Here is a 25,727-nt window from a genome sequence, read left to right as displayed (position 1 = left end):
GGTCCTGTGCTCATTGCATGAGTTGGCTATTTGAAACCTGGGGTCTATGCAGGATTGCTTGGCTCGGCCTGGGAGGAGGGGACTGGACCTACCTGGACTGAGTCTACCAGGTTGATCTCAGTCTGCGGGGGAGGCTTTGCCCTGGAGGAGGTGGGAATGGGGGATGGGCTGGGGGAAAGGTGAGGGGGGCCGGAGCGGGGAGAACAAGGGAATCTGTGGCTGATATGTAGAACTGAATTGTAATGCAAAATAAAAATAAAAATTAAAAAAAAATATTTCCTGGTTTTTTCCTTGGTTAAGATTTCCACAAGTCACACTTGTGTCCGTGAATTTCTGGAAAATACAACTCCATTGAGTTGTGTATTCCTTTTGCAAAGCTTATCATTTCCTTAGCTCTAATGATACGATTTTTTTAGCCTAGAGACTTTCCTACTTTGCCATCCTTTATGTTGGTAGCTGCTCTCAGTTTATTATTTAAAGTCCACTTTCTGAGGTGTCTGATGAACCATTTCAGTATGCAGAAATTGGCTTCTGTTTCTAGAGCTTTTTCACGGATTGTAACTTTTGTTCCACTCTTTAATTTCTGTTAAGGAAATCTATAATATATGCTACCATATTATCTTTCACTTTATTTTCTCTTTTTACTCTTTAATTATTTGACAGTTTTCTGGGTTTTTTTGTTTTTTTTTTTTTTTTTTTTTAGTTTCTTTTTCAAGATGACTATATTTCTTTGGGCACTTCATAATCTATTTAGATTTTTTTCTGTTTTTGATTTCTGGGTCTAGTCAACTCTTTCTCATTCAAGAAATCATTTGGTTCTGAATTTTTCTTATTCAGAGTATGTTTCCATATTCTTACACACTTGTGTGAGAACATTTAATTCCATGTGAAATATTATATTAGAATACCCTATGTGTTTTTGGAGGTTACAGGTGCTTTCTTAGTTTCCATGATCCAATAGCTTTCTGTGGATGAGGCCTTCTGTTTCCTTTGTCTCTTGGGTGGCAATTTTTTGACAATTTGTGAGTTCAGTTCAAGAGCTCCCTCTTCTGTCAGTGTAGCAACCAGCAGATAGGTTCACACTAACATTTGCAGTGACTTGGATGGAAGGTGGCTGGTTTCCATTTTCGTTTGTTACAGTGTTAAGTTCAGTAGATACAGGCTCAGCAAGACTAGGATAGCTTTATTGTAAGGCGTTTTTTGAGGCCTGGGCCAGAGTTGGTTCAGAGAGAGAGACTAAAGACATAGTGCTACAGCCAGCGTAGTGAGGAAGCATTCTGACCAAATGCCTCTGCCGTTCAATTTTAAACACTGCTCTGAAGGACCTACTGAAAGACTTTGTAGTAAATGGCTGATAACACATTATCTTTTTTTGTTTAATTTTTTGTTTTTTTTTTTTTCGAGACTGGGTTTCTCTGTGTTGTTTTGGTGCCTGTCGTGGATCTCGCTCTGTAGACCAGGCTGGCCTCGAACTCACAGAGTTCCACCTGGCTCTGCCTCCCAAGTGCTAGGATTAAAGGCATGCGCCACCACTGCCTGACTAACACATTATCTTAAGGTCTAGGAGAAATGGTTAAGTTTTATATTGATGCAGTTTAGTACTTAAGTAATAAGGTAGTAACTATCATACTATTGTGGAGGCTAAAACATTTGAATTTTAATAACGTCCTGTTCTCCTAATGTTTAGTATCAAGTTGTCTTTAGGTTAACTTACAGTCTGTGACATGCTGACTAAAGCAATACAGCCTTTAATCAACAAATACTGACCCAGGCATAGTGACACACAAAATGAATGGTCAAGGAGACTATTTAAATTGTAATATGAAAGCTAAGAATTGAAGCAGAAAAAGGATAAAAAATGAAGAGAGCCTTGTTAGAAATAGGATTTTACCAAGTAGGAAAGAAAATAGATTGAATTTCTTAAAGGTCTCTGAGGTTTCTATTACAGGTGTATTGAAAGGAGATACGAAAGGAGGTATGGATCCTATGATTATTAAATGAGCTGGCAATAAATGATCTTGGACTAGGGTGGTGACACAGACAGAGAGGAATGGGTTTTAGATTGGTAAAAAGCAGTAGGCCTTGCTTAAAGATTAGAACTAGGGGGAGAGAATGGAAACAGAATAACAACTCAGGATTGGCTATACAGGGTTTAGCATATTCCAAGAGACTGGTGAAGTGTCTGATGAACACACCATGTGTAGATGAGATCATTACAGAGGCTGAGCAAGAAGAGGACTCAACACAGAACCAGAACCCTTAGTAGTAGACTTTGCCATTATCATAAAGCTTGGGCAGAGGCTGTCAGCACTCCCAGCCTACAGTTGCTGTATGACACAAAATATAGTCATTGTCAGTGTTCATGATGAAGACTGTAAGGTGAAAAGTGAACCATGCTGGGTGCAGTAACCTCACAGACCACCTTGAGCTACTTACTTCCTGGGTTAGGGCTGTTCTTCACTTTTGTTTCTTAGTTTATCTCATTCTTTGGGAATGTAAATTGTCTTTCTATGGCCTTTTTCACATTGCAGATTTTCTTGGAATGTTTGATTCTCCTTGGTTATGTTTATATTTAGAAATGAGGCTTCAAAACCAAATAACGGGTCTATCTTGTGTAGTGGGAACTATCAGCTAATTGGGCTTTGCTGCAGAGGAAACTGACAAAAGAGCTTAGGGAGTTGGCGTCAGAATCCTAAATTCAAGAGCAGTCAGTGTATTTCCCTTATGTGAATTGACAGCTCTTTGAACAGAAATTCAGCTTCATAACCTGCATTGGCCCTTCTTTAGTTTACTATTTATATGTATACATATTTGGTATGGGTGTGGATGTGCCTGTGTATGGAGATGAGAGGACAGTGGGAATAACTTATTTCCTTCCACCATGGGACCCAGGGATTGAGCTCAGGTCATCAAGTGTACATGGTAAATGCTTCATCTCATGTCTACTTTTGGTATGGACATGTCCTTGAGTTCAGCACCTTGCTAAAGTTCTGATAGGCAGATCTTCTGGGAGATCTTTTCTTTCATGCCTATTCTGTGAACCACAAAGGCAGTGACTTCTTAAGTCACTGTTCTTTCATTTAGTTCTACAATTTTATTGTCTTTTTTTTTTTTTTTTTTTTTTTTTTTGGTTTTTCGAGACAGGGTTTCTCTGTGTAGCTTTGCGCCTTTCCTGGAACTCACTTGGTAGCCCAGGCTGGCCTCGAACTCACAGAGATCCGCCTGGCTCTGCCTCCCAAGTGCTGGTATTAAAGGCGTGCGCCACCACCGCCCGGCCTTATTGTCTTTTATAGAGAAGCCTGTTTGTATTTTCTCCTTTATTATGTGAATCTAGTTAGTTGACTGTGATTTTCAAAAGACTTGGGGACAAGAAATAAATATATTCATGTATTTAATTCACCATCTGAACTGAAATCTTGGCAATAGTAGTATAAGAAGTGAGGTTTTATGTTGTGATATCTCTTTAGAATTCCTTTGTTCAATTAAATGAGCTTTTTATGTTTAACAAAAAATTGAGAAAATCTCGTATAATACATGAGACGCTAGAGTAGGTTCTGTAAGAAACGCGGGAAAGACTGACATGATGGTCCTTACCCTTAGTCTCTTGTCTGATAATATCAGTAAGACACGTGAACATATTAAAGTGACTTCTAAGAAACATTTAAAAAGTTTCAGAGAGCCAGGCAGTGGTTGCACTCGCCTTTAATCCCAACACTTGGGAGGAAGAGGCAGGTGGATCTCAGTGAGTTGGAGGCCAGCCTGGTCTACAAAGTAAGTGCCAGGACTGTACACAGAGAAACCCTGTCTCAAAAACAAACAAACAAACAAAAAGTTTCAGAGAGTAATGTGTAGTCAGATTAAAGACAAGTCACTTCAGATTACCTCAGAGTAAGGGTTTTAAAACTAGGAAATACTTTATGGGGTGAATATTTTATCTGTTCTTTTGGAAAGATGGAATTTCTATAGGAGATGTGGACTGAAGAGTGGACATTGCCAATAGAAAGCAGCCTCAGTAGTGGTTCAGAAATGGGGAGGCAATACACAGACTGTAACAAAAGCCAGTGAGTGAGAAATACAGCTGTAGGATGATGGGCATTCTAAGGGTAGAGTTTTCCTTGGAAGAAGGAATCCTAACCTGAAATAGGAGCAGAAGCAATCACCAGGACTTTTTGAATAAAAAGAAGGTAAATAGCCTTTATGCTGCATATATGTGGATGAAGCAGCATCACGAGCTTGGGGAATAGATGGTAGGTAAATTGACTTCAGTATACAGAGGAGTTGGAGAGATGGTACATACTACTCTTCCATAGGACCAGGATATAGTGAGAAATCCAGAGTCTGTTTAAAGGGCAAAGGAATTTACTAAGGGGAAAAACTCACTGTACAGAACAGAATAGTAGTGGGTTCTGGAATGCTGTTCCGGCCACCTGAATCAGGCCCTTATCTAAAACCACAAGACACATGCATCTCAGGTCTTAAGAGTTGCCAAGAGGCCACATGCCAGGGGCATGTACTTCAAGGTCATAGGCAGGTAGAGCAATTACCTGAAAACAGCTGCCCACTACACCAGAGTTCAGTTCTGAGAACCCATATTGGGTGACTTATGCCTGCCATGCCAGTAACTATAACTCAAGAGAATATGACCCTTCTAGGCTCCATAGGCACCTTCTTTCACACACACACACACACACACACACACACACACACACACACACACACACACTTAAACATTTTTTAAAAATACACAAACCAGATCTGAGTTTTTGACAGGTTTAGACAGATACTTTAACTAGAAAAAGACTCATATTTTTAGGAGTATTGGTGTGCTTTAGAGGAACAAGATCAGTAAGTGAGTAAAAACAGATTAAACAATGTATCAAGAAGTTTTCCTGTGTCCCACCTGGTCGCATAGTGGCTCGGTACCAAGTAAACACACAGAGGCTTATATTAATTACAAACTGTATGGTCTATGGCTCAGGCTCATTAGTAACTAGCTCTTAAAACTTAATTCAACCCATTTCTGTTCATCTATGTTTTGCCATGTGGTTTTGTGGCATGACCTGTTCTCTCACATCTTGCTTCTCCTGGTGATGGCTAGCAGCATCTCCTCTGACCCCACTTCTTCATCTCCGTCTTCAGTTTGAACGTACCACCTAACTTTATTCTGCCTCACCATTGGCCAAACAGCTTTAGTTATCAACCAGTGAGAACAACACATATTCACAGCATACAGAAAGACATCCCACAGCACTTCCCCTTTTTTGTCTAATTAAAAAGGTTTTCATTTTAATATAGTATAATTACATATAACAAAACAGTTATCAAGCAAGAATTATAGTTACAATATCTATTCTGTTTGTATTTAGCAAAATTAAAGGAAATATTCTATCATCTATATTTGAGTCAAAAGTTTCCTAATTTACCTTTTATCATAACCAAGGAAAACTATCTAGTCTTCCTATTACTTAAGTGAACAGGAAGTGCACTGTAAGCAACTTCCAAAATTCTAGAAATGACAAAGACATCTGGCTGCTTGGGCAGTCACCCAGAGTTCCTCTGCAACATTGGGACATCCATCTTCAGCCAACAGGCCTGGAGTCACTGGCAGACTTTTTTATGAAGCAGGAAATTTGTCTCTCCTATTGGCAAAGTTAATCAGTTGCTTTCCCCTGTGTCCTGCAGAATGTCTGGCAGTCTTCTCTGTGAAGCAGGAATCTGAAGGACCATGTCACCTTGTTTTGACAAAGTTCAGGCCTTCCTATGGGTCCTATGTGTACAGTTTATACAGCACCCTGTCAAGCAGTCAAGGCTAGGGCACTTTTTTGCCTGGTGACTTTTGCCACAAAGAGAGCAAACTCCATAATGAGTTTATTTGATGCCTATCATCTTCTTTGAAGTAATTGGTGCTGCCAGGAATAGACATGTCTCAATGTCTAGAAAAGTCTAAGTTCTTAAAACATTTTAAATGCCATACTGTAGGTCTTTGAAGTATTTGATGATTACCTACCCAATTGAAATATATCTTTGTATATCTAGAAAACTTAACTAATATGACTAAGTTTGATTATCATAGGTGACTATTAATATGCATTTCTTAATTATATATTACAATTTTAAATGAGTTGCATAAACATATCTTAAACAAGAGTAGAAATATATATACAGTATAACAAAATTAACTTTAAATTTGTATCAATAAACCAAAATCCATAGCAATGTAAAGTAAGATTTAATAGTTTTTTTTATTAAAGTAGATTCAATGATCTACCCTTTTATCCTATCATTTCTTTATCATATCCCCCTTTTTTCTTTTAGAAAGAGATTGACTATTACGAGTAATACTTTGTAATCAAACCCCTAAACAAAAACAAACATCCATAATCCATTTTTTGGAAATGTGGGTATAGTTTTCTAGGCTACTTCCTGCTGATTGGGTGCTGGTAATCTTTGGGAGACCCTGAGTCATGACTAGAGTAGTCTGTGAGGCTGGATCATCACAGCCAGCAGCCTTGACCCTGTTCTGGATGCAGAACTCAAAAGGAACTGCAACAGAGGCATTTTGATGGATCATCTGGGCCATTCATTTTCATTGGTGTCTGGTCCCCTCATCCTGAAAATGCATAAACTTTTAAAGGTAACATACATATCTGCATTAATACAAGTACAAATTGTGCATTGTACACAAGTCAGCTAAAGATAATTTCTTATGTGTTTCAGCAGGTGAAATATACATCACATGTCTTACAGTTCTCTCAGGTTTATGTTTTTATATCTGTAGTCAGGATTTCCAGGGGTCTTCCTCAGTTAAATCGATCATCTTTAATTTTGAATGAATCCATAGTCTCTCATTTCCTGTGGAAACAAAAACATAACCTCTCCCCTAAAGTGGCATACCTTTTGACTTAAATTTTGGAGTCAATATATTTTTAAAATATGTAGGTTGGTTTAATCCTGCAGCTTTTATAATCAAATGTCTCATAGAAGTAAAAAATGTTAAAGACAACCCAGTAGTATACATAATCCAGACTTTCTTTGCATTTTCTATCCTCAACGTGGCTCACTTTCTTTATATTACTTTACTCCCCTTTCTAAGGACTTTTACTATTTTAAAACTATATATGTCTTTTTTAAGACTGTCTATACCTTCTCTTTACTCTCCCAAGCCTATGTATAATTTAAACACACTGTAATCCATTTAGAGTTTTTTTCCCATTTGAGTATGTTCTTATTGTGTATCTGTAATCATTTTCTGAGCATTGCTTTAAACTGCAGTGTGGCTAGGATAGAAGCGGCAGCCCTGGGTGCTGGCTTTGCCCCACTCGGCTTTTCAACATGGTGGAGATACATTTACGGCCAGCACTGAGAGCCATGCTTACTGCCAATTCTGGGAAGCAGTGGGTCTATGCTTGCATCAAGCAGCATGTAGTCCAGAAACCTTTTTTTTTCTTGTCTGTACTAGCAAAAGCTAAATCCACCATGCATTGCTCTGTGCAGCTTGAAGATGCCTCTATATTTCAGCAGGATCCTCCATACTGTGCTCAAGCTCAGCTTGAATGCCACAGCATCTCTGTACCATGGCCCTCATGAGAGACATGAACTAGGAAGCTGCTCTTGGCTCCATTTCTGTGCATTCAGAAACTTTTTGTAAGGTTTTACAGGTCTATGTGGATCAATGCCCCACATTGGGTGCCAGATGTAGCCAGAAGGATTCATGTTTCTCTCCTGCCACTGCTCAGTCCCAAGTAAGCAGAAAGAGATCCCACAGCAAAATAGTACCACTTGAAATAGGGTAACCCTAGATTTAGAAGCATTTTTGTTTGGAGGGGTTCAGAATTTTGAGAGTCCAGAAGAGGGCATTGAAACCCCCTGGAGATGGAGTTGCAGGCAGTTATAAACTGATATGAGCTAGAAACTGAAAGTGTGTTCCCTGGAAGTGCAGTTTGCACTCTTACCCACTGAGGCATTTCTCACACTCCTTGAGTGCACCTTAAAACTGACATATAATGGAAAGCGTGTATCTGGGTAGGTTCTCTAGACAAAGAACAAAACTAATACCCAAAACTAAAACTTACTAATTCTGTATGATTGTCTACAAAGTTAAGTTTGGTTCTTCAGTCCTCAATTTAGAGCTTTATGAATCACATTTATTGGATCACTAGTCTTTGGAATACAGAGTGAGTTTTTAGATTAATGTTAGATCAGTTAACTATCACTTGGCACAAATAACTTTTTAGTGACTGTATAGCATTTGTGTGGTTTTAAGTGATTCTTGTTAAGTTTAGCTAAGCTTTATTGTTCACAATACTGTTCTAAGTCTTAGTAGATGCACTTAGTGGAAAGGCTCTCAGGAAAGTGTGTTGTTTCTGTGTTTATAACTCTGGGTTGAATCATTTGACTTTGGTCATTTCCTTTCCAACTTTTCCTCTTGTCTCTGTTCAAACATCACTTTCTCAGTGGTGCCTTGCTGGTCACTCCATCTAAACTCTTGTCTTCTGCTTCACAGTGTTGTCATCTTTTTTAGAATTTTTCATTAAGCATGTGTGTCTGTCTTTTTGATCTGCCTTCCCCACTAGAAAGTAAGTGTTGTAAGATGATTTTATTCAGTAATGTGTCCTTCATGCCTAGATCAATGCCTGGCAGAGTGTATGTTTAGTGGCTGAGTATAAGTTAACATTAGTTACTGCTGCACCTCTAGAACCCTCATGTTAAGGTAAAATTTAACTTTGTGGTTATGTGTAGTTTACATATTAAAGAATTTAACATACAACTCTTTTAAAATCTGTATTAAATTCATCTATGAGGGCCAGTGAGATAGCTGAGTGAGTATAGGTGCTTGCCTATCAGAGTTTGATCCCAGAAACCCACATGGCAGAGGGAAAGAACCAACTCTTCAAGTTTCCCTCTGGCTGCCACATAAGCGCACACATAAACAAGCAGTAAGTGTAAAAAGTGTAAGACATTTTGAATCAGCTAGGTGAACTGGAAATCTGGCATATAAAAATCCCTAAATGGTTTAGTTAGTTCAGCTGCTTCAGTTAGTGCTGGCTGTGTTTCTCCTCATACTGGGGATGGCACCAGAGACTTATCGTAAGCTCCATCCTCAACCATTTGTTAGTACATTAAACTCCTTTTTCTTGTACAGGTGCAAGTGGCATGAAGAAAATGATATTCTCTTCTGTGCATTAGCTGTTTGCAAGAAAATCGCGTAAGTATGGGGAGGAGCCCCCTCAGTGCTGTGCTCTGCAGGGGTCCCTTGTGCCTGTTGTGCTTGCTCTTGTTTGTCAGCTGAGGGGACGGCTGTCTGCTCAACTTTCTTACTGAACAATTTATGTGAATCTTCAGAAGCATTTATTGAGGTTTTTCCTTCCCGGGCCCCTTAGGAGAGACCATTTCCTACTAGCATTAAGGACATCACTTTCTTGTAATGGTGCCCTAAAATTGTAAACGAGTTCCTCTCATTTTGTAGTGAGGCACCTACAGTTCTGTTCTAGTTTGCTTTCTGGTGGTGCAACAAGCACCATGACCAAAAGCAACCTAAGGGAGGAAAGCGTTTACTTTTCTAGTAAGCCCATCATTGAGGGATGTCAGGGTAGGAACTCAAGCAGGAAACAGGAACTGTGGAGGAATGCTCCTTGCTAGCTCACCCTAGGCTCATGTTTAACTAGGTTTCTTATGCAGCCTAGGGTTGGTGCTGCCAATGGTAGGCTGGCCCTCTGGTTGATTAACAACAAAGACAATGTCCACAGACCTGTCTGAACCAGGCAATTCCTCAATCAAGGCTTTCTTCTTAGGTGACTCCAGGCTATGTCAGGTTGACAATTGAAACCAACTAAGACAAGCCCCAAGTCTCTGGGTGCTCTGGTAATACCTTTCCATGGAAATGCTTCTTAGCCCTGAGGATTGACTGTTCGTGGTTGTAGTTTTATTTCTGCTTCTGCCTTCTTTCCTTCAACATTGGAGAATCCTGCTGATCCTTGCACTCATCCCTGTCACAAACCTGAAATTTTATCTACTGACTGTGAGATGGCTTGCCAGTGATAAATGTTCATGGTTTGCATGCTGCCTGTTCCCATCTCTTCTCTCTGAATCTTTAGATTTTTTTTTCTCCAAATTAGAATATTACCTCTGAGATGCTTTCTTTGTTGGAAAACTTAACCTGGATACTTTCAGAATGAACTGGATGAAGTTGCTCTAGTGAGCTTTGTCTTCTTTTTTAAAGGTACTGCATCAGTAATTCTCTAGCCACTCTCTTTGGAATCCAGCTCACTGGAGCTCATGTACCACTACAAGACTATGAGGCCAGCAATAGTGTGACACCCAAAATGGTTGTATTGGATGCAGGACGTTACCAGGTAAGGAAATCTCTGTTGTCAGCAGAATCTTGGATACATGTAACCTCTTTGAGGGAAAATCTGTTTCCTTTCTTGTTTCTAGTTTGATTCTAAGCACAGTTTCTCTGTTGGCATTTTCAAATGAAGATATATATTTCCTCACTCATTTGAAAGTAGTGTCTTTGATTTTTTAGCTTCTAGACTTCCTTCAGACCTTATTCCTAAAATTCCTAAATTTTGAAACTCATGCTATTTGTGCTACAGAACCTGTAACCTGACTGGGGAATCAATAAGCACTATAGTTGGGACTCCTCATTAGAGTGACACTGACCCAAGGGAGCAAAGATTTCCAATATTTTTATTCTCATCTTTCCACTAAGTAATCTTTCCAGTTCCCAGTTCTCTGTTTCTTCACTTCTTCTCCTCCCTTCTCCCATACTGCGTAAGTCCTCACCCAGTGCTGTTGCTTCTGATCTCAACTTCAAATAACCTCTTCTCTGATTCCCACCATCTTCCCTAGCAAGCCAGTACCAGCAATTTCTTGACCTCTGCTGTGACCTGTAGTTCACTTAGAGCTCCACTTTCTCATGCTCCTTTATAGAGCTACTGCATTGAACAACCACAGGACACTATTTGTGTGTATAAAGTTGTGGCCTCTTGTTTGTATTTTCTTTTTACCACCTCCATCCCCCCCTTTACTGCCTTCCATCCCAACTTTTAGTTTTAGTCTGTCTTTTCTACTACCTTATCTAAACTCCATTGGTCCTCCTGTCTTCATTATGCTTGGTTGACAGACTAATCCTGATTAAATCTAACTCTTCACCTCCACTCCTTATATTTGTAAATTGAAATGAATCTAGAATGAAACTACCTGGCAGCAAATAACTATAATCCCTGCCACTCTAGAGGCTAGGGAAAGAAGTTTACAAGTTCAGGGTCAGCCTGGGCTGCATAGCAAGTTTGAAGACACTATTTGCTCTCAAACTTAAATAATGGAGGGGTGTAGTTGCCTAATATGTACAAGTCCCTGAGTTTAACACACACACACACACACACACACACACACACACACACACAGAAGAAACTTCCATACCACCCACCATAATGACTAATCTTAACTAGATATCTTTTATGATCAGTTTCAGCAACTCATTGGCATTGCCTGTAGTTATCATTTCTCTAGTCTAATTAATTTCTCATATATTATCTTTCAGCTTCTATCACCTTTTTTTTCCCCTACCTTTGCTGTAGCCAGTACTGATGCTGCTGCTGCTTCTCCAGGAAAGCAGAAGTAATCACAGGTTCTCTACATATTCCTGCCACCTCACCGATCTGCTTCTCCTTTATTCTCTGCTTTTACTCTGGTATCTATAAGTATTCTCTATTCCTATCTAAAATTGATGCATTAGATCTTGTTCTTTCACTAACCAAAGACATGGCTGCAGTGATTTTACTTTTTTGAATCTTTAGGGCTCCCTCTATTCTGGGTCATTCTTTTTTGCCACCCCCTCCCTCCCTCCCCCCTCTTTGTTTCTGTCTGTCTCTGTCTCTCTCTCTGTGTCTGTCTTACTCTGTCTCTCTCTCTGTCTCTCTCTCATGTGTGTGTGTGTGTGTGTGTGTGTGTGTGTAAGTCTGTATGTAGGCATTCCTTCCCACATGTGCCATAGTGTACATTTGGATGTCAGAGAACTTAGAGCAGTTCGTTCTCTCCTACTATGTGGGTTCCAGGGATCAAACTCGGGTCATCAAGCTTGGCACAAGCACCTTTGCCCGTTTTGCTAGCCCTGTTCTGTAATCACTCTTACCAAAATAAATACGTCATAATCTAATCTTTTTAAAAACAACAAACAAACAAACAAACTCTTAAGCCTGTGACCCTAAGTCTCTCCAGAGTCACCCTGTCTTGTCCTTTACAGAAAACATGAGTAAACATTGGGAAAATACACATTCATTTGCATTTTTAATCTGGAATTAAAGAATTGATAAGTAGTAAACATTTTTCCTGGCATTTTCCTGTTCCTTTACAGAAGCTAAGAGTTGAGAGTCCAGGATTCTGTCATTTCAACTCTTACAATCAGGAACAAAGATCAAACACATCCACTGGTGAGCATCTTCAGTTTTATAAGATTGGGGTTACACCTTAAACCCTAGAAAGATCCTGGGGTGTTTCTGGTTGGCCATAAGGATATGAGGAGCTTGTAATTTAATTGAGCATTTTGTTTGGAATTAGCAGTTAAAACAATTTGAATTTATGTATTTTTGTCACTATGGAATGTAACATTTCTCAAACTTTTGTCCAGGACATTTCTAAGAAATACTTTTTTTCTTATACAACTATAGTTTCATAGTTTTGATGTGATAGATACATGATGTGTTTTTGGGAGATGAGAAATTTCAAAAGCTAGTTAGATGGAATTTCAAGTGATACCTAAAGAACTTCAGTTGGGTTTTCTTGCCTTAAAAACAAAAGGAAACATTTTTCTTCACCCACTTGACTTCTGCTCATGATTTTTTAATTATGACTTAGTGAGAGTCCTACAGTGAGATGAAGTTAACTGACATGCCTCTTTATAAATCAGATGTAAAGTTTCTGCCTGTTTAATTATCTTTCCAACACCCTAGGTTATTACCCATCTGGGGTGAAAATTTCTGGCCCTAACAGCAGTGTTCGAGGAAGAGGGATTACCCGCTTACTAGAGAGCATCTCCAGCTCCTCCAACAACATCCATAGATACTCCAACTGTGAGACCTCACTCTCACCTTACATGCCCCAAAAAGATGGGTACAAATCTTTCTCTTCCTTTTCTTAATGATGGTACTTTTTGCAATGTCTGGAAAAATAACAAGCCCAACTTCCTTTCTGACTACAGTCAATATTAAACAAACAGATCACATCAACAGTAAATGTCATTCCTCTAAAAACTACGTAATTTGTAAGGAAACTATTTCATAGATTAAAAATAATTGTGGTTGGAAAAGATTTTGGCATTCTTGCTTGTTTGTTTGTGTGTGGTTTTCTTTATTTTCTCCTAAGACTTATACTTCTGGGGGTATGATGGTTATGTCCTTAAGGTTTTGAGTTCTAAAACAAAACTGGCAATTTCAGAGCATTTGAAAATGTTATACAGTTCTTTCCCCTGAAGTAAAGGTATTAAGTATCTGTTACAAAAGACTCTTTATGATAATATTAACTTAGTTCTTCCCCTTATGAAATGTAAACCTTAGAGACCAAAGGCTACTTGCATTAAACATAACTAAGAAAATTAGCCTTTAACAAAAATAATGATTTGTTATTTTAAATAGTCTTTGAAGTAATTTGTCTCTGTCAAAAGAAACCAGTTACAGAATGAAAAGACAAAATGAAAGATGAGAGAGCTATCATTTACTCCCAGTCACATGTACACATACAAATAATCGTAGGTCCTGTAGATTTATTTTCATAGAATAGTTTGGTCTTTCAGAGCAAATAATAAAAAACCCAAACTATATTATTAATATAATTCAAGCCCTTTTTCCCCTTCAAAAAGAATCTTTGGGCACTGAACTAAAAAATATTAATATCCTTTTAGAAAACTAAGTATCAGCTGATAGTTTCATTGGGCATCTGGTTGCCAGGGATCTCCTCTGACTCCTATAATGGCCATGACCAAGGACAGTGACTGCTGTAAGGTCACACAACAGTTACTGTTGTTGTGAGACAAGTGTTCTGGAACTTACATGACCCATGCCAGCCTCAAACTCACATCCCTTCTTTGCCTCCTGAGCACTGAACTTTGAAGCATGTACATATAGGTATACTTAATGCTTTTGGTTGTGACTGTTTGGGTTCATGACTTACCATTCTACTTTAAGGTTCCACTTCCTATGCTCAGTATGTGTCAGAATCAATCGCTACTCTTGCCAGTAGAGAAGGCAGGCAGAATTTCAGAGTCACCTCAGAAGGTAAAATACTCTGTAGATAAAAGGACCAATCACCATTCTTATGGATTCCATTCTTATCCTGGGTAATTTCATTTGTGTGGTGAACATGGTCTTAAGAGTCTGCCTAATGTTGGATTTAGAATACTAAAATGAAGGAAGACAGCTCCTGATGTTGAAGAGTTCACTGTGGAGGTAATAAACAGTTGTATGAATTAGTAAAAATGATCTTCAGCATGAAGGGATGCTGTGGGATGTTCTGTGTGGCAAATGTGTTGCTAATTAGTCAATAAATAAAACACTGATTGGCCATTGGCTAGGCAGGAAGTGTAGGCGGGACAAGGAGGAGAATAAAGCTGGGAAGTGGAAGGCTGAGTCAGAGAGACACTGCCAGCCACCACGATGACAAACAGCATGTGAAGATGCCGGTAAGCCACAAGCCATGTGGCAAGGTATAGATTAATGGAAATGGATTAATTTAAGCTGTAAGAACAGTTATCAAGAAGCCTGCCACGGCCATACAGTTTGTAAGCAATATAAATCTCTGTGTTTACTTGGTTGTCTCTGAGCAGCTGTGGGACTGGCGGGTGAGAGAGATTTGTCCTGACTGTGGGCCAGGCAGGAAAACTCTAGCTACAAAGGGAGATGGACACATGCCAGAGGGAATCTAGAAATGCATCTTTGGAGTGGTTTTTCACAAGAACATCCAAATCACTGAGTAGGCAAAAAAAAAAAAAAAAAAAACTTGTCTCTTCAACAAACAGTTCTAGGACAGCTGGACATGGACATAAAAAGGAAAACTCTTGGTGTCTCCTTCAAATTCATTTTAAAACTTAATCCTAGTAGTTACAGAGAGTTATGGGTAAGGGAAGGCAATCCAGTCAGCAGGGCTCTCTGCCTTCCTCAATGGGGGACTGACTAGCACCCTTCTCTGACAGTTTGAACAGGGAGTTCTTGGTACCCTTCTGTCCATTTCATCATTTGAAATCACAGCAGCCATTCCAGAAGACAGCATCCCTTACAAAGAAGTATCTACCCTTCTGGCATCCTAAACTTGTGCTTCACAGCCTCCAGAGCCATGAGAAACACATTTCTGTTTTTAAACCACTGGGTCCTGGGTATTGTGTTAACATCATAAATGCACTAAGACAAGACCCCTCACATCGTATACAAACATTACAAAATGGATCAAAGACATAAATGTAAATGCTAAAGCTATGCAATACATAAAAGAAATGTAATTGTAAATATTCATGCCCTGAGATGAGGCAGCAGCCTTAATGGACACCAAAAACACAACAAAGGAAAACACTGGTGAATTGCAGTTCATCCCAGTTAAATCCGAAGAAAATCCTCATTGTGTATTAAAAGACTGAAAACCCATAGAATATGAGAAAATACTTACAAATCATTTATCTGATAAGAGTAACATTCAGAATATGTGTAGAAACTTTCAAAACTCAGCAATAAAAAGAAATTAAAAGGAAACCATGGATAGACATTTCTTCAGAAAAAATTTGCAAATGGCCAAAGCACATGAAAAGACACTCAACACCATTATCCATTAGCAAATGCAAGTGAAAACAACAAAGATTTACAAAACACTTAGAAGATGGTTATTACCCAAAAAACAGGATTCAGAGTATGGGAAAAATCAGGACTCATATACATTGTTGGTAGAACTTAAAGTAATGCAGTTGCCGTGGAAACCTATTTGACAGTTTCTTAAAAACTTAACTACCATATAATTCAACAAGTCCATTCTTGTGGCTAATTAAGAGGATCAACCATCAATTCCCCATAGACACTTGAATATGTGCTTATATTACCCAGCAAAATAGAAAGCAGATGTCCATCAACTCATAGATAAAATGCATATTCATACAATGCAATGTGTATATATGTGTATATATATTGAATATAATACTGATGTACACTGCAACATAAAAGCCATATGTTGTATGATTCAACTTACACAGAGAATTCCAGAAAAGACTTTTGTAAAGATAGTAGATTAGTGGTTACCTGGGTTCTAAGTGTAATGGGTCACTAGATACAGATTTCTTTTGATTATGATAGAAACATTCTTCAATTAATAGTGATGATTTTTAAGGCCTAGTATTAAAAAAAACACTAAATTGTGCACTTAGTGGTACATACTACTAAAAGGTACATTTTACAGTGTGTGAACTTTTTCCCAAAAAAAGGTGTTGTAGGCAAAGGGATGATTCATCTTTTGAGGAAAAAAACAGCATAAAGGGAAGTCTGAAATTACTTTAAAAAGAGATTTCAGGCATAAAGAGTGTGAAAAAAAAAAACTAAGACAAAGTAGGGAAAGAAATGTAAATAGTATTTGTTAAAGTATAGGTGTTTGAAATGAACTGGTATATTTGAAACAATTACTTTTGTGTGTGTGTGATTGAAACCAGGATTACTTTGTCTTTTTTATTTAATCAAAATATATCATTCCTCCTTCCTTTTATTCCTCTCATGTCCATACTCCCTCCCCTAAATTCAGGGCCTCCTCTTTACCATTGTTGTCACATGTACTACATATAAATGAATAAACAAATACAACCTGCTGGGTGCTTTCAGTGATGCCTGCATGTATATGTTTCTAGGGCTAACCACTCAGGATTGGCTAACCAATTGGAACTCGTCACCAAGACTAGTTCTCCCTCTCTTTGCAGGTGTTAATTGCTTTTAGCTCCCCATCTAGAGATAGAGCCCTGTGAGATTTATCCCATCTATGTTAGGCTATCAACTGGTATTGGAATTATTCAGGCCTTGTTTAGGCAGACATGTTGGTGGAATTTAATGGGTGTAGCTTTCCTGTCATAGCCAGAAGGAATAATCTCCCAGCAAACTTCCTGCTCCTCTGGTTCTTAAAATCTTTCTGAACCCTCTTCCATGATGTTCCCAAGCCTTGGGAACAGGGATTGTATTGTAGATAATATTCATTGGGATGGGCACCTTTTGGTCAGTTGTCCTCTACATGCATTGACTAGTCATGACCTTCATAATGGTCTCCTTCTGCTTCAAAAGGAAGCTTCTTTGATAAGGATTGATATCTACATTTCTCTGTGAATATAAGGATAAGTATTTAGAATGCACTGAGAAGTTATACTAGTCTAGTAAAGTGGCAGGGCAGTAATACATTCTCCTCTAAGATTCATGACCTCACTAGCCACAGGTAGTTTAGACAAGTGTGGTCGCCCACAGAGCTTTCTAGTGCGACCTTACTCAAGGTCAGAGAATCTGAGCTTGCTTTACCCAGAAAGGCTGCATAATGGGATGATTTGGCCAGGGGTCTGCACTTGTCTGTATGGTGTGCTTTGATCTTGCAAGGGGGAGGTCTTTTGCCTCTCCCCTTGGCATATTATAAAAAACCCTTTTGAATAAAGCTCTGGATGACTGGGTATTGACCCAGGGTATGGGATGACTCATCCCTAACAGGCTTGAGTGCCAGAAGGCCCAAACCAGTAAAAAAGATACTTTCTGAGAGCCAACCTGGGTCTGCCTAAGGGCCTTAGCAACAGCAGCTGAGACATGATCTGGAGATGACCTGGACCAATGAGAGGCAGCCATGTCACACTAGCAGATGCATATTCATCAGACCTTCCCCCAGGGTGGTGGGGAGGGTATATAAGGCTTGCCTCTTCCTGAATAAGCTGAGCTTGTTTCAACATTCTCCCAGAGTCTGTCATTGACTCTATGCCTACTTGGTCCCCTCCCCCAAAGGGAACAACAACACATGACCCTGCTACACCAAGACCCTCCCAAAGCTATCCTGTGTCTCTGTCTTTATCATCTCTATCTTTCTACCTAATATTTGTTTTCTCATTCCTTTCTCCTCCACCTAAGAACCCTTCGATAGGTGGGGACAGGTCAGAGCTGAACTCTGGCAGACTCCCACAGACAAGTACAGACATGCTTTTTTTTGCACTACAGACATGATTTCCCTCCTGCTAAGGGGGTCTTAAATCCAATTAGATAGCTCTTTGTTACTGCAAAGATGTATGTGCTGCTTTTGCACCTTTAGGGATAGTGTGCCATGCTGCCCGTGAACATGGCAAAGCAAGTATTTTGGAGTAGGCTATAGAGTCCTTTGGGCACATGCTAAGGAGTGGTATGACTGTGTCATATGGTAGTTTAGTTTTAGCTTTTTGAGAAGTCTCCATAGTGATTTCCAGAGTGGCTGCAGCAGTTTGCAATACCCTGATGATGAATGAAGGCTCAACTTGCCCTCATTCCCATCAGCATTTGTTGTTGGCTTTCTTGATCTAAGTCATTCTGACTGGGGTGAGATGCATTTTCGAAGTTGTTTTAATTTGCATTTTTCTAATGCTGAGAATGATGACCATGTTTAAAGATACTTCTTAGACATATTTATTTCATTTGAAAACCCTCTGTTCAAATCCACAGCCAATTTTTAAATTAGTGGTTTTGATTCCTGAGCAAATGGAGTTCTATTCAGAAAATCCCTTCTTACACCTATATCCTATAGGGTACTGCCTAGGTTTTCTTCTAGCAGTTTCAAGTTTCATATTTAGGTCTTTGATACAGTGGAAGTTAATTTTTGTTCAGGGTTATAGATACTGATCTAATTTCATTCTTCTGCATGTGAGCATCCAGTCTATTAGGAATAGAAGACAAAGTCAAGGGAATGTACACTGAAATATATAAAGAAAAAAGAGTGTAACGCAAACTTCAAGAACACCAAGATGAAGTCAAAGGACCAAACATAAGGATCCATGAGATAGAAGAAGATAAAATCTAAGCATTTGGACAGACAGTCTGTTCACTGAAATTATAGCAGGAAATTCCCCAAATCTAGAAAACAACATGAACAAAACAAAAGAGGCATTTAAAACCCTTAAATAGAACAGAAAAGAACATTTCCGTGATATATCAAAGATGTGAAAAACAGAGAGAAACTGTAAAAAGTGTAAGAGGAAGATGTCAACTCACAAAGACAAAGACTTCAGAACATTGGGTCTCTCATCTGCAGCCATGAAATTATGGCATGATGTGTGTCAGTCTCTAAAAGTAAACTGCCTAATCAAAAATTTTTATCCTGAAAAACTGTCTTTTAAAATTGAAAAAAATCAACATTTTAACACAAGCACAAACTAAGACAATTCATGACAACCAAGCCAGTGCCACAGAAGATGTTCAAAGTAATACTCTACACAAAGGAGGAACAATGGCAGTCTCCACCATGAGGGCACAGTAAAAGATATATTATATGAGAGGAATACAACATGTCCTACAGAGTAAACCAATAAGTCCACCCAAACAAAAGAAACGCATAACATACAAATTAGAAAACGCTCAATAATATCCAGAAATGTAAATTGCTTCAATCCACTATTTAAAAGATGCTAACTGGATGTCTGGATTTTAAAATTTCAACTATCTGTTGTCTACAAGAAACATACCTCATGGTCAAAGATGCCCATGGAGTCAAAGGACAAAAGTCAACCTATCAAATGGAAGCTGGAAACAGTCTGACATAGATATTCCAAAATAAGCCCATTTTTAAACAGAAATGAGGACACTTCATATTAATAACAGTGCAATTCATCGTAAAGATCGAACAATTGTAAATGTATATGCACTAAATGTTAGGGGTCCTAACTTCATAAAACACCAAATGACATGGGCAGGCAGATGGTTCTGTTCTGGTAATAGTGGCCAGTATATCTCATCTTGACATATAGGTCATCCAAACTAAGTTGGCAAAGATAATTCAGAGATAAACTACACCAGGGATCAGTAGACTTCATAGACACCTGTGGAATATTCTGTTCACAGGACACAGAACATATATTCTTCTCAGCAGCCCATAAACTTTCTCTAATGAATCACATTGTCTGTCAACAAAGCCATAATAAGCACAAAAGAAACTCATTCTTTGTATCTTACCATTTATGGAATAAACTAAAAATAAATAAAAAAAATTTGCAGTACAGATCACAGAGGCTACAAATATTTGGGAGACTGGATAGTACACCATTGAATTGGCAGTCATTGGTGACACCAGAGGAAATTTAAAGGGTCATATAATCAAATGAAAATGATAGTACAATTTATCAGAACCTTTGGGATGTAGCTAAGCAGTTCTAAATGGAAAGTTTATTGCTACTGACTTTAAAAAAATTCAAATCTCCAGTAACCTAATGATGCACCTGAAGATCTTAGAAAAATAAGGACAATCCAAACCCAAAAGCAGAAGCTGGTGAGAAAAATCAGAGCAGAAATTTAAGAAATAGAGAATAAGTCATAAATGGAATCAAACAAAAGGTTATTTTAAAAGATACTGATGAACTCCTATCCAAACTAATGAAAGGAAAAAAAGAGAAAACACAGATGAGTAAAAAGGATATGTAAAGGATGTTAAAACAGATTCCAGTGAAATTTCACTCACCATTACAGCTAGACTGGCTGGTCACCTGGCCAGCAAGAACCCAGGATAATCCAGCCTCCATCCTGTTGTGGAATATTATTTTAACTATGTAAAGATGTGTTACATTTGTTTATACCACAGAATATTACTTTAACTGCATAGGGGTATATTACATTTGCTTTGCTGTATTTTTTTAATTATGTAAAGATGTATTGCTATTTCACCTTGCCTACCTCAGGCACCTGATTGGTCTAATAAAGATCTGAATGGCCAATAGCTAGGCAGAGAAAGGATAGGCATGGCTGGCAGGCAGAGTGAATATATAGAAGGAGAAGTCTGGGCTCAAAAAGAGAGAAGAGAGGAGAGAACAGGGGAGGTGCCCAGGGCCAGAAGACAGGCAGCCACCAGCCAGCCATAAGGAAACAGTTTAAGTAAGATATGTAGAAGTAAGAAAGGTAATAAGCCTGGTATACCATCCCCTGCTCCCAGGGGTGGGGTTACAGGTGAGCCACCACACCCAACTGCTATGTGGGTGCTAGGGTTCCAAACATGGGTCTTCATGCTTATATAGCATATGCTTTATCTACTGAGTGAGCCATTCCTCAGCCCTGGCAAGTATTATTCGTAACAGGGAAACATTAAAAGCATTTCCTTTAAAATCAAGAACAAGGTTAGAAAACCTTTTAGTGCTGCTTCTCAACATTGTACTGAAGTTTGGACTGAGTAAAATATGACAAGAAAGAAAATGAAAGGAGTATTTAGGTTGGAGAGATGACTCAGCAATTAAAAGAACCTGCTTCTCTTCCAGAAGACTTGGGTGCAATTCCCTACATCAATAGTTCACAACAACCTGTAACTCTAACTCCAGAGGATCCAGCACCCTCTTTTGACCTCCATGGGCACCGCATGCATGTGACACACATAGAGACACTCAAGCACACACACAGACATAAAACGAATAAAAATCCCACCGCATTTAGGAAATATTAAGATTATATTGTACACATACAATTGTCTACATAAACAGTCAAAAGAATTTATGTGTCTGTAAAACAAGATGCAGTCAACTGTAAGATCAGCACCAAAATGCAAATATATTTCCTTATAAACATTTAGGAAACATTACAAATACCCTGCAGCATTTGTAATAGAAAATCTGTGAGCTACCTAATACTAAATCTGGTCATGCAGAAAATAGTAAAAATTTAATGGAAAACCATAAGGACATAATTGGAAATTCTCATATTTATGGATAGACACACTATTATAAAGATTTTAGTTTTCCCTTAGCTGATTAATTTAGTACAACGCCAGTCGAAATGCCAGTTTTATTCTCATGAGACATACGTCAATTCCACGAAGACTAAAGGTGAAGAAAAGCTAGAAGAGCCCCCATAGGGAAGTAATATAGTGAAAGGAGGGACTCAGCTCACCAGATCTTTATTGATGTGTTAGAAAATTTATGATGATATTAAGATTCTGAATTACTGAAGACAGACAAATTAACCACAGAAACAGAATCAAAAGTCCCACCCATTTATGGAGCAGAACAATGTGACTGTTCAGGTGATTGTCAGGAGCAATCAGTGAGTGCCTGCAGGGTGAGTGCCTGCAGGGAAAGCCTGATTTCACTTCTCCACGCTATTTGAGAACAGTCCCAGTTTGTTTAGGGACTTTGTATGCAAAAAATAAAATAAAATAATTACAACCTTTAAAAGAAAATGACACCTTCTAATTCTCAGGCCATGAGGATTTTGAAATATTTTGAAAATACATAATACCTCAAGAGTTCCCTACCAAAGAAACTACTGCTATCTGTAGCTATATTAGAGTTAAGAAATTGCACTCAGTTCAAGTTTTCTAACTGGAGAGAATATGAGAATTATAATTATAGGCGTGTTCACCACAACCAGTCGAAATTATGCTATCCTAAACACAGTTTCTCCTACTTGACATGCTAAGGGCTACAGTTAATGAGTTACCCGAGCCTTAAGAAGTAGACTAGGGGAGCACTTTGTGTGCTTTCTCAGGAAATGAGGTGTCCTCGGTTGCTGAGCTGGGACTTTGTCCTTACTTAATAATTTTTGGGAAAAAAAATACCCTGAAACTTTGAGTTTGGCCCAAGTTGTATGCCACCTTGGGATTTTATTCACCCACCACATCACTGCTAGACGATACTAAAATGTCCATTTCACCATTTAAATTGACAGGGGTGACAATTTAAATAAATTGGGCTTCCGGGGAGCTGGAAGGCAAATCTGCCAGCAGAGTCCAAGGAGCATCTACCATTTGTACTAGAAGTTGCTAAAAATAATACGCATTTTCTGTCTCCTGCCAGCACACCATGCTGTTAGCCACAACTGCTTTAATGATGGAGCTGGTCATAAAGGAGACCGATGAGCACTTTAAAAGCCTTTAACTAGTAACATTAGACCCTTGACTTCTACCAGGTGCAATCAATGCCCTTTTTGAATTCCTCAAATTTTCCGAGTACTGCTTTTAACCAAAAGCCTTGTCAGAAACCAAAGCACTGCTGTGCATCCCTAACTTGGAGATGAGAGTGCTCGCTCTGGTTCCACTGAAATCGCATCTACACATTCACCCTCAAGCCTAGCTTCCCGGCAGCCTCGTCCTGTCACATCCAGAACACAGTTCATCTCTGCCTGGCCAGTGTCATGGAACACGTCTCGCCCTGTAGTAAAGTAGTTTATTTTGTCTCCCAATTTCAGGACAAAGGTTTTTTAAATTTAGTATCACAACTACGGTCACCGGGAGGCAGAGTCCCCTTTGCAGATTCCTGGCCTCATTGATAGAGTTTAAATACAGGCTCAGAAAGGAACTGAAGGGCCATCCATTAGGGTTAGGGAGAGGGGGACAGTGACCTGAGTGTCAGGGGAAGGAGACAAGAGGAAGATGTAGAAAGGCAAGGTCTTAAGAGAGCTGAAATAAAACAATGACACCAGGGAGGACAAATGGGGCATGATGGGAAGGAAAGCCCGGGCACCCAGGCCTTTGCTCTTTGTAGTCTATGGATGAGGTCACACACCCCCGGGTGGTGTGTGCCTTGAGCATGAAAGCAGTGATCCACCCCTTAGACCAAAACAGAGCAGACATATTTAATCTTGATATTCCTTGGTTTAAGCTTGTAGTCAGCCAAGAGTTACTTTGTGTGGTCTAAAATTCAAGAAGTGTTTAAGATAGGAATAACAACTGTACTTATTGCCATCAATTTACCTTTTAGTTTTTTAGCTCGAGGCCAGGAAGGAATAGCTAGCTGTATTTGCTGTTCTCGGTTTACTCTTTAGCACTGTGATGAATGTAAAACCCCTACCATTGGTTCATCTTGAGCCTTGCAGTCAGTTATAAGCACTTCCTGGGTCTTCACCACAGAAAGGCCAGTGCTGGCTCTTTATTGACCTGCAGAAGGCCAGCACTTGAAAAGTGAGTCACAAGCAGCTTATAGCATTAGTTATACATTTGAAATACACCTCTTCTTTAATTTTGTTAATTCCCAACAGGCCTGGTTCGATTTTTTTTTTTTTTTTTTTTTTTTTTTTTGGTTTTTCAAGACAGGGTTTCTCTGTGTAGCTTTGCGCCTTTTCCTGGAACTCACTTGGTAGCCCAGGCTGGCCTCGAACTCACAGAGATCCGCCTGGCTCTGCCTCCCGAGTGTCGATTTTTTAGTAGGTCTCGCTTTGTGACTCATATGAGCTTGTGATCCTACCTCGGCTCTCTGAGTGAATTGGCAGAATGTTCCCGACCACTGATCCACCTGCCACTTGTCTCAGAAGAAACTGACGTAGTCACGTGTCTCACGCATTGCCTGTCTGAGAAGCAAAGGCTGCAGAGGACTCTTCTTTCCCTCTCTCTCCCTGCAGTATCCCTGTCACTACTATATGGAGTACACACTACACGTAGTGTAGTTCGGATTCAAAAGCTACCCAATCCCTAGGCGTGACACCATTGTCCCATATATGCGGTTCTTTACCCCAGGTAGTCAGGGTGCTCAGGTTCTTGTGTATCTGCCATTATGCACAGTCATACATTTGATTTTCCCTTTCAAACACCAGGAGAGCATTTCCTAATGCTCTTGGAATTCAGGGCTAAGGTCCTGGGACAATAAACAGATTAACAGGTGAGAAGCTTACAAATGGTAAATTCTGCATAGTTTGGGAAACTTCCAAGGGAACAATGATGTGTGCTGTGTTATTTTAGCTTGGTGAAGAATGAACAGTTCCAGGGACTGTGACAAGACGAACAGGGTACAATCAAGTGGTGGTGACCTGGGGAACTTAACAAGAACTGTTACTCAGAGTCCTCCCGGTCTTTCAGGCTTTGGAGACGAGGATGTTCCTTTCCCCCGGGGAAACAAGAGTTCAGTTCTCACAGGAGAGTCTCGTGACCTGCTTCAGAGTAAGTCAGAAAACATGGCCTCCTCTGGGGGAGATCAGAGAAGCCTTCCCATTTCTGCTGCTTTCCGCATCTCCCTCAGCTTAGAATAACCAGTGTGTGGAAGCGCCATATTTGAGAGTGTGTCCTCAGCCCCATCTCTGTCCATACCATGTGTATGCTGCTTTGAGCCAGCACGGCTGGTTTTGCATGATGGACCTGGGACCTCGTTCCATATCATTCATACTCTTGTTCTTTTTAATGACTACATGAAGGGTAGACTAGATAGGCATGGGGATGTTGCATGGTGGCTAGAGACCAATGCCATCACAGGGATGTATCACAGTACGACTCTCTGAAGCTGACAGGGATCAACATGGCCAACCCAGGCTACTACTAACTGTCTTTTGCCTCATTAAAATGTCACCTCTATACTACTAGCCTTGCGAAATTGCCTGTTTCTCTCAGGCATCTGATATTTTTGCCACATTTGAAAACCTCACATAAAAATAGAAAAGCAGTGTAAACTCTGTTCCAAAGAAGGTCTCAGTTCATTCCAAGGGTTCCTCTCCTTAACTCATGAATAATCCTCCCCTCCATTAAGTTTTGCCCTTAAAACAAGCTATCCCTGTTGCTGTCACCCAACTGCCCATCTTTCCCACTCATCCAGATCATGACTC

The 25,727-nt window shown here is 39.4% G+C and overlaps 1 protein-coding gene across 2 annotated transcripts in view; it reads left to right on the top strand.

Annotated features, from left to right (window-relative positions):
* Nucleotides 1–13,141, top strand: part of Mael (maelstrom spermatogenic transposon silencer) — a 29,611-nt gene extending 16,470 nt beyond the window's left edge. For both annotated transcript variants that reach the window (XM_052736612.1, XM_052736611.1), the window contains 4 exons: nt 9,143–9,205; nt 10,220–10,352; nt 12,359–12,434; nt 12,954–13,141. In XM_052736612.1, coding sequence (XP_052592572.1) covers nt 9,143–9,205; nt 10,220–10,352; nt 12,359–12,434; nt 12,954–13,141 — 460 coding nt within the window. The remainder of the gene's footprint in view (nt 1–9,142; nt 9,206–10,219; nt 10,353–12,358; nt 12,435–12,953) is intronic.
* Nucleotides 13,142–25,727: the final 12,586 nt, after the last annotated feature.

This window comes from Peromyscus californicus, unplaced genomic scaffold (assembly GCF_007827085.1).
Source record: "Peromyscus californicus insignis strain IS unplaced genomic scaffold, ASM782708v3 Scaffold_14__1_contigs__length_90479793_seg_2, whole genome shotgun sequence".
NCBI lineage: Eukaryota > Metazoa > Chordata > Mammalia > Rodentia > Cricetidae > Peromyscus > Peromyscus californicus.
Note: the sequence above shows the minus strand (reverse complement) of the source record. Positions and strands in the feature narration are given on the sequence as shown.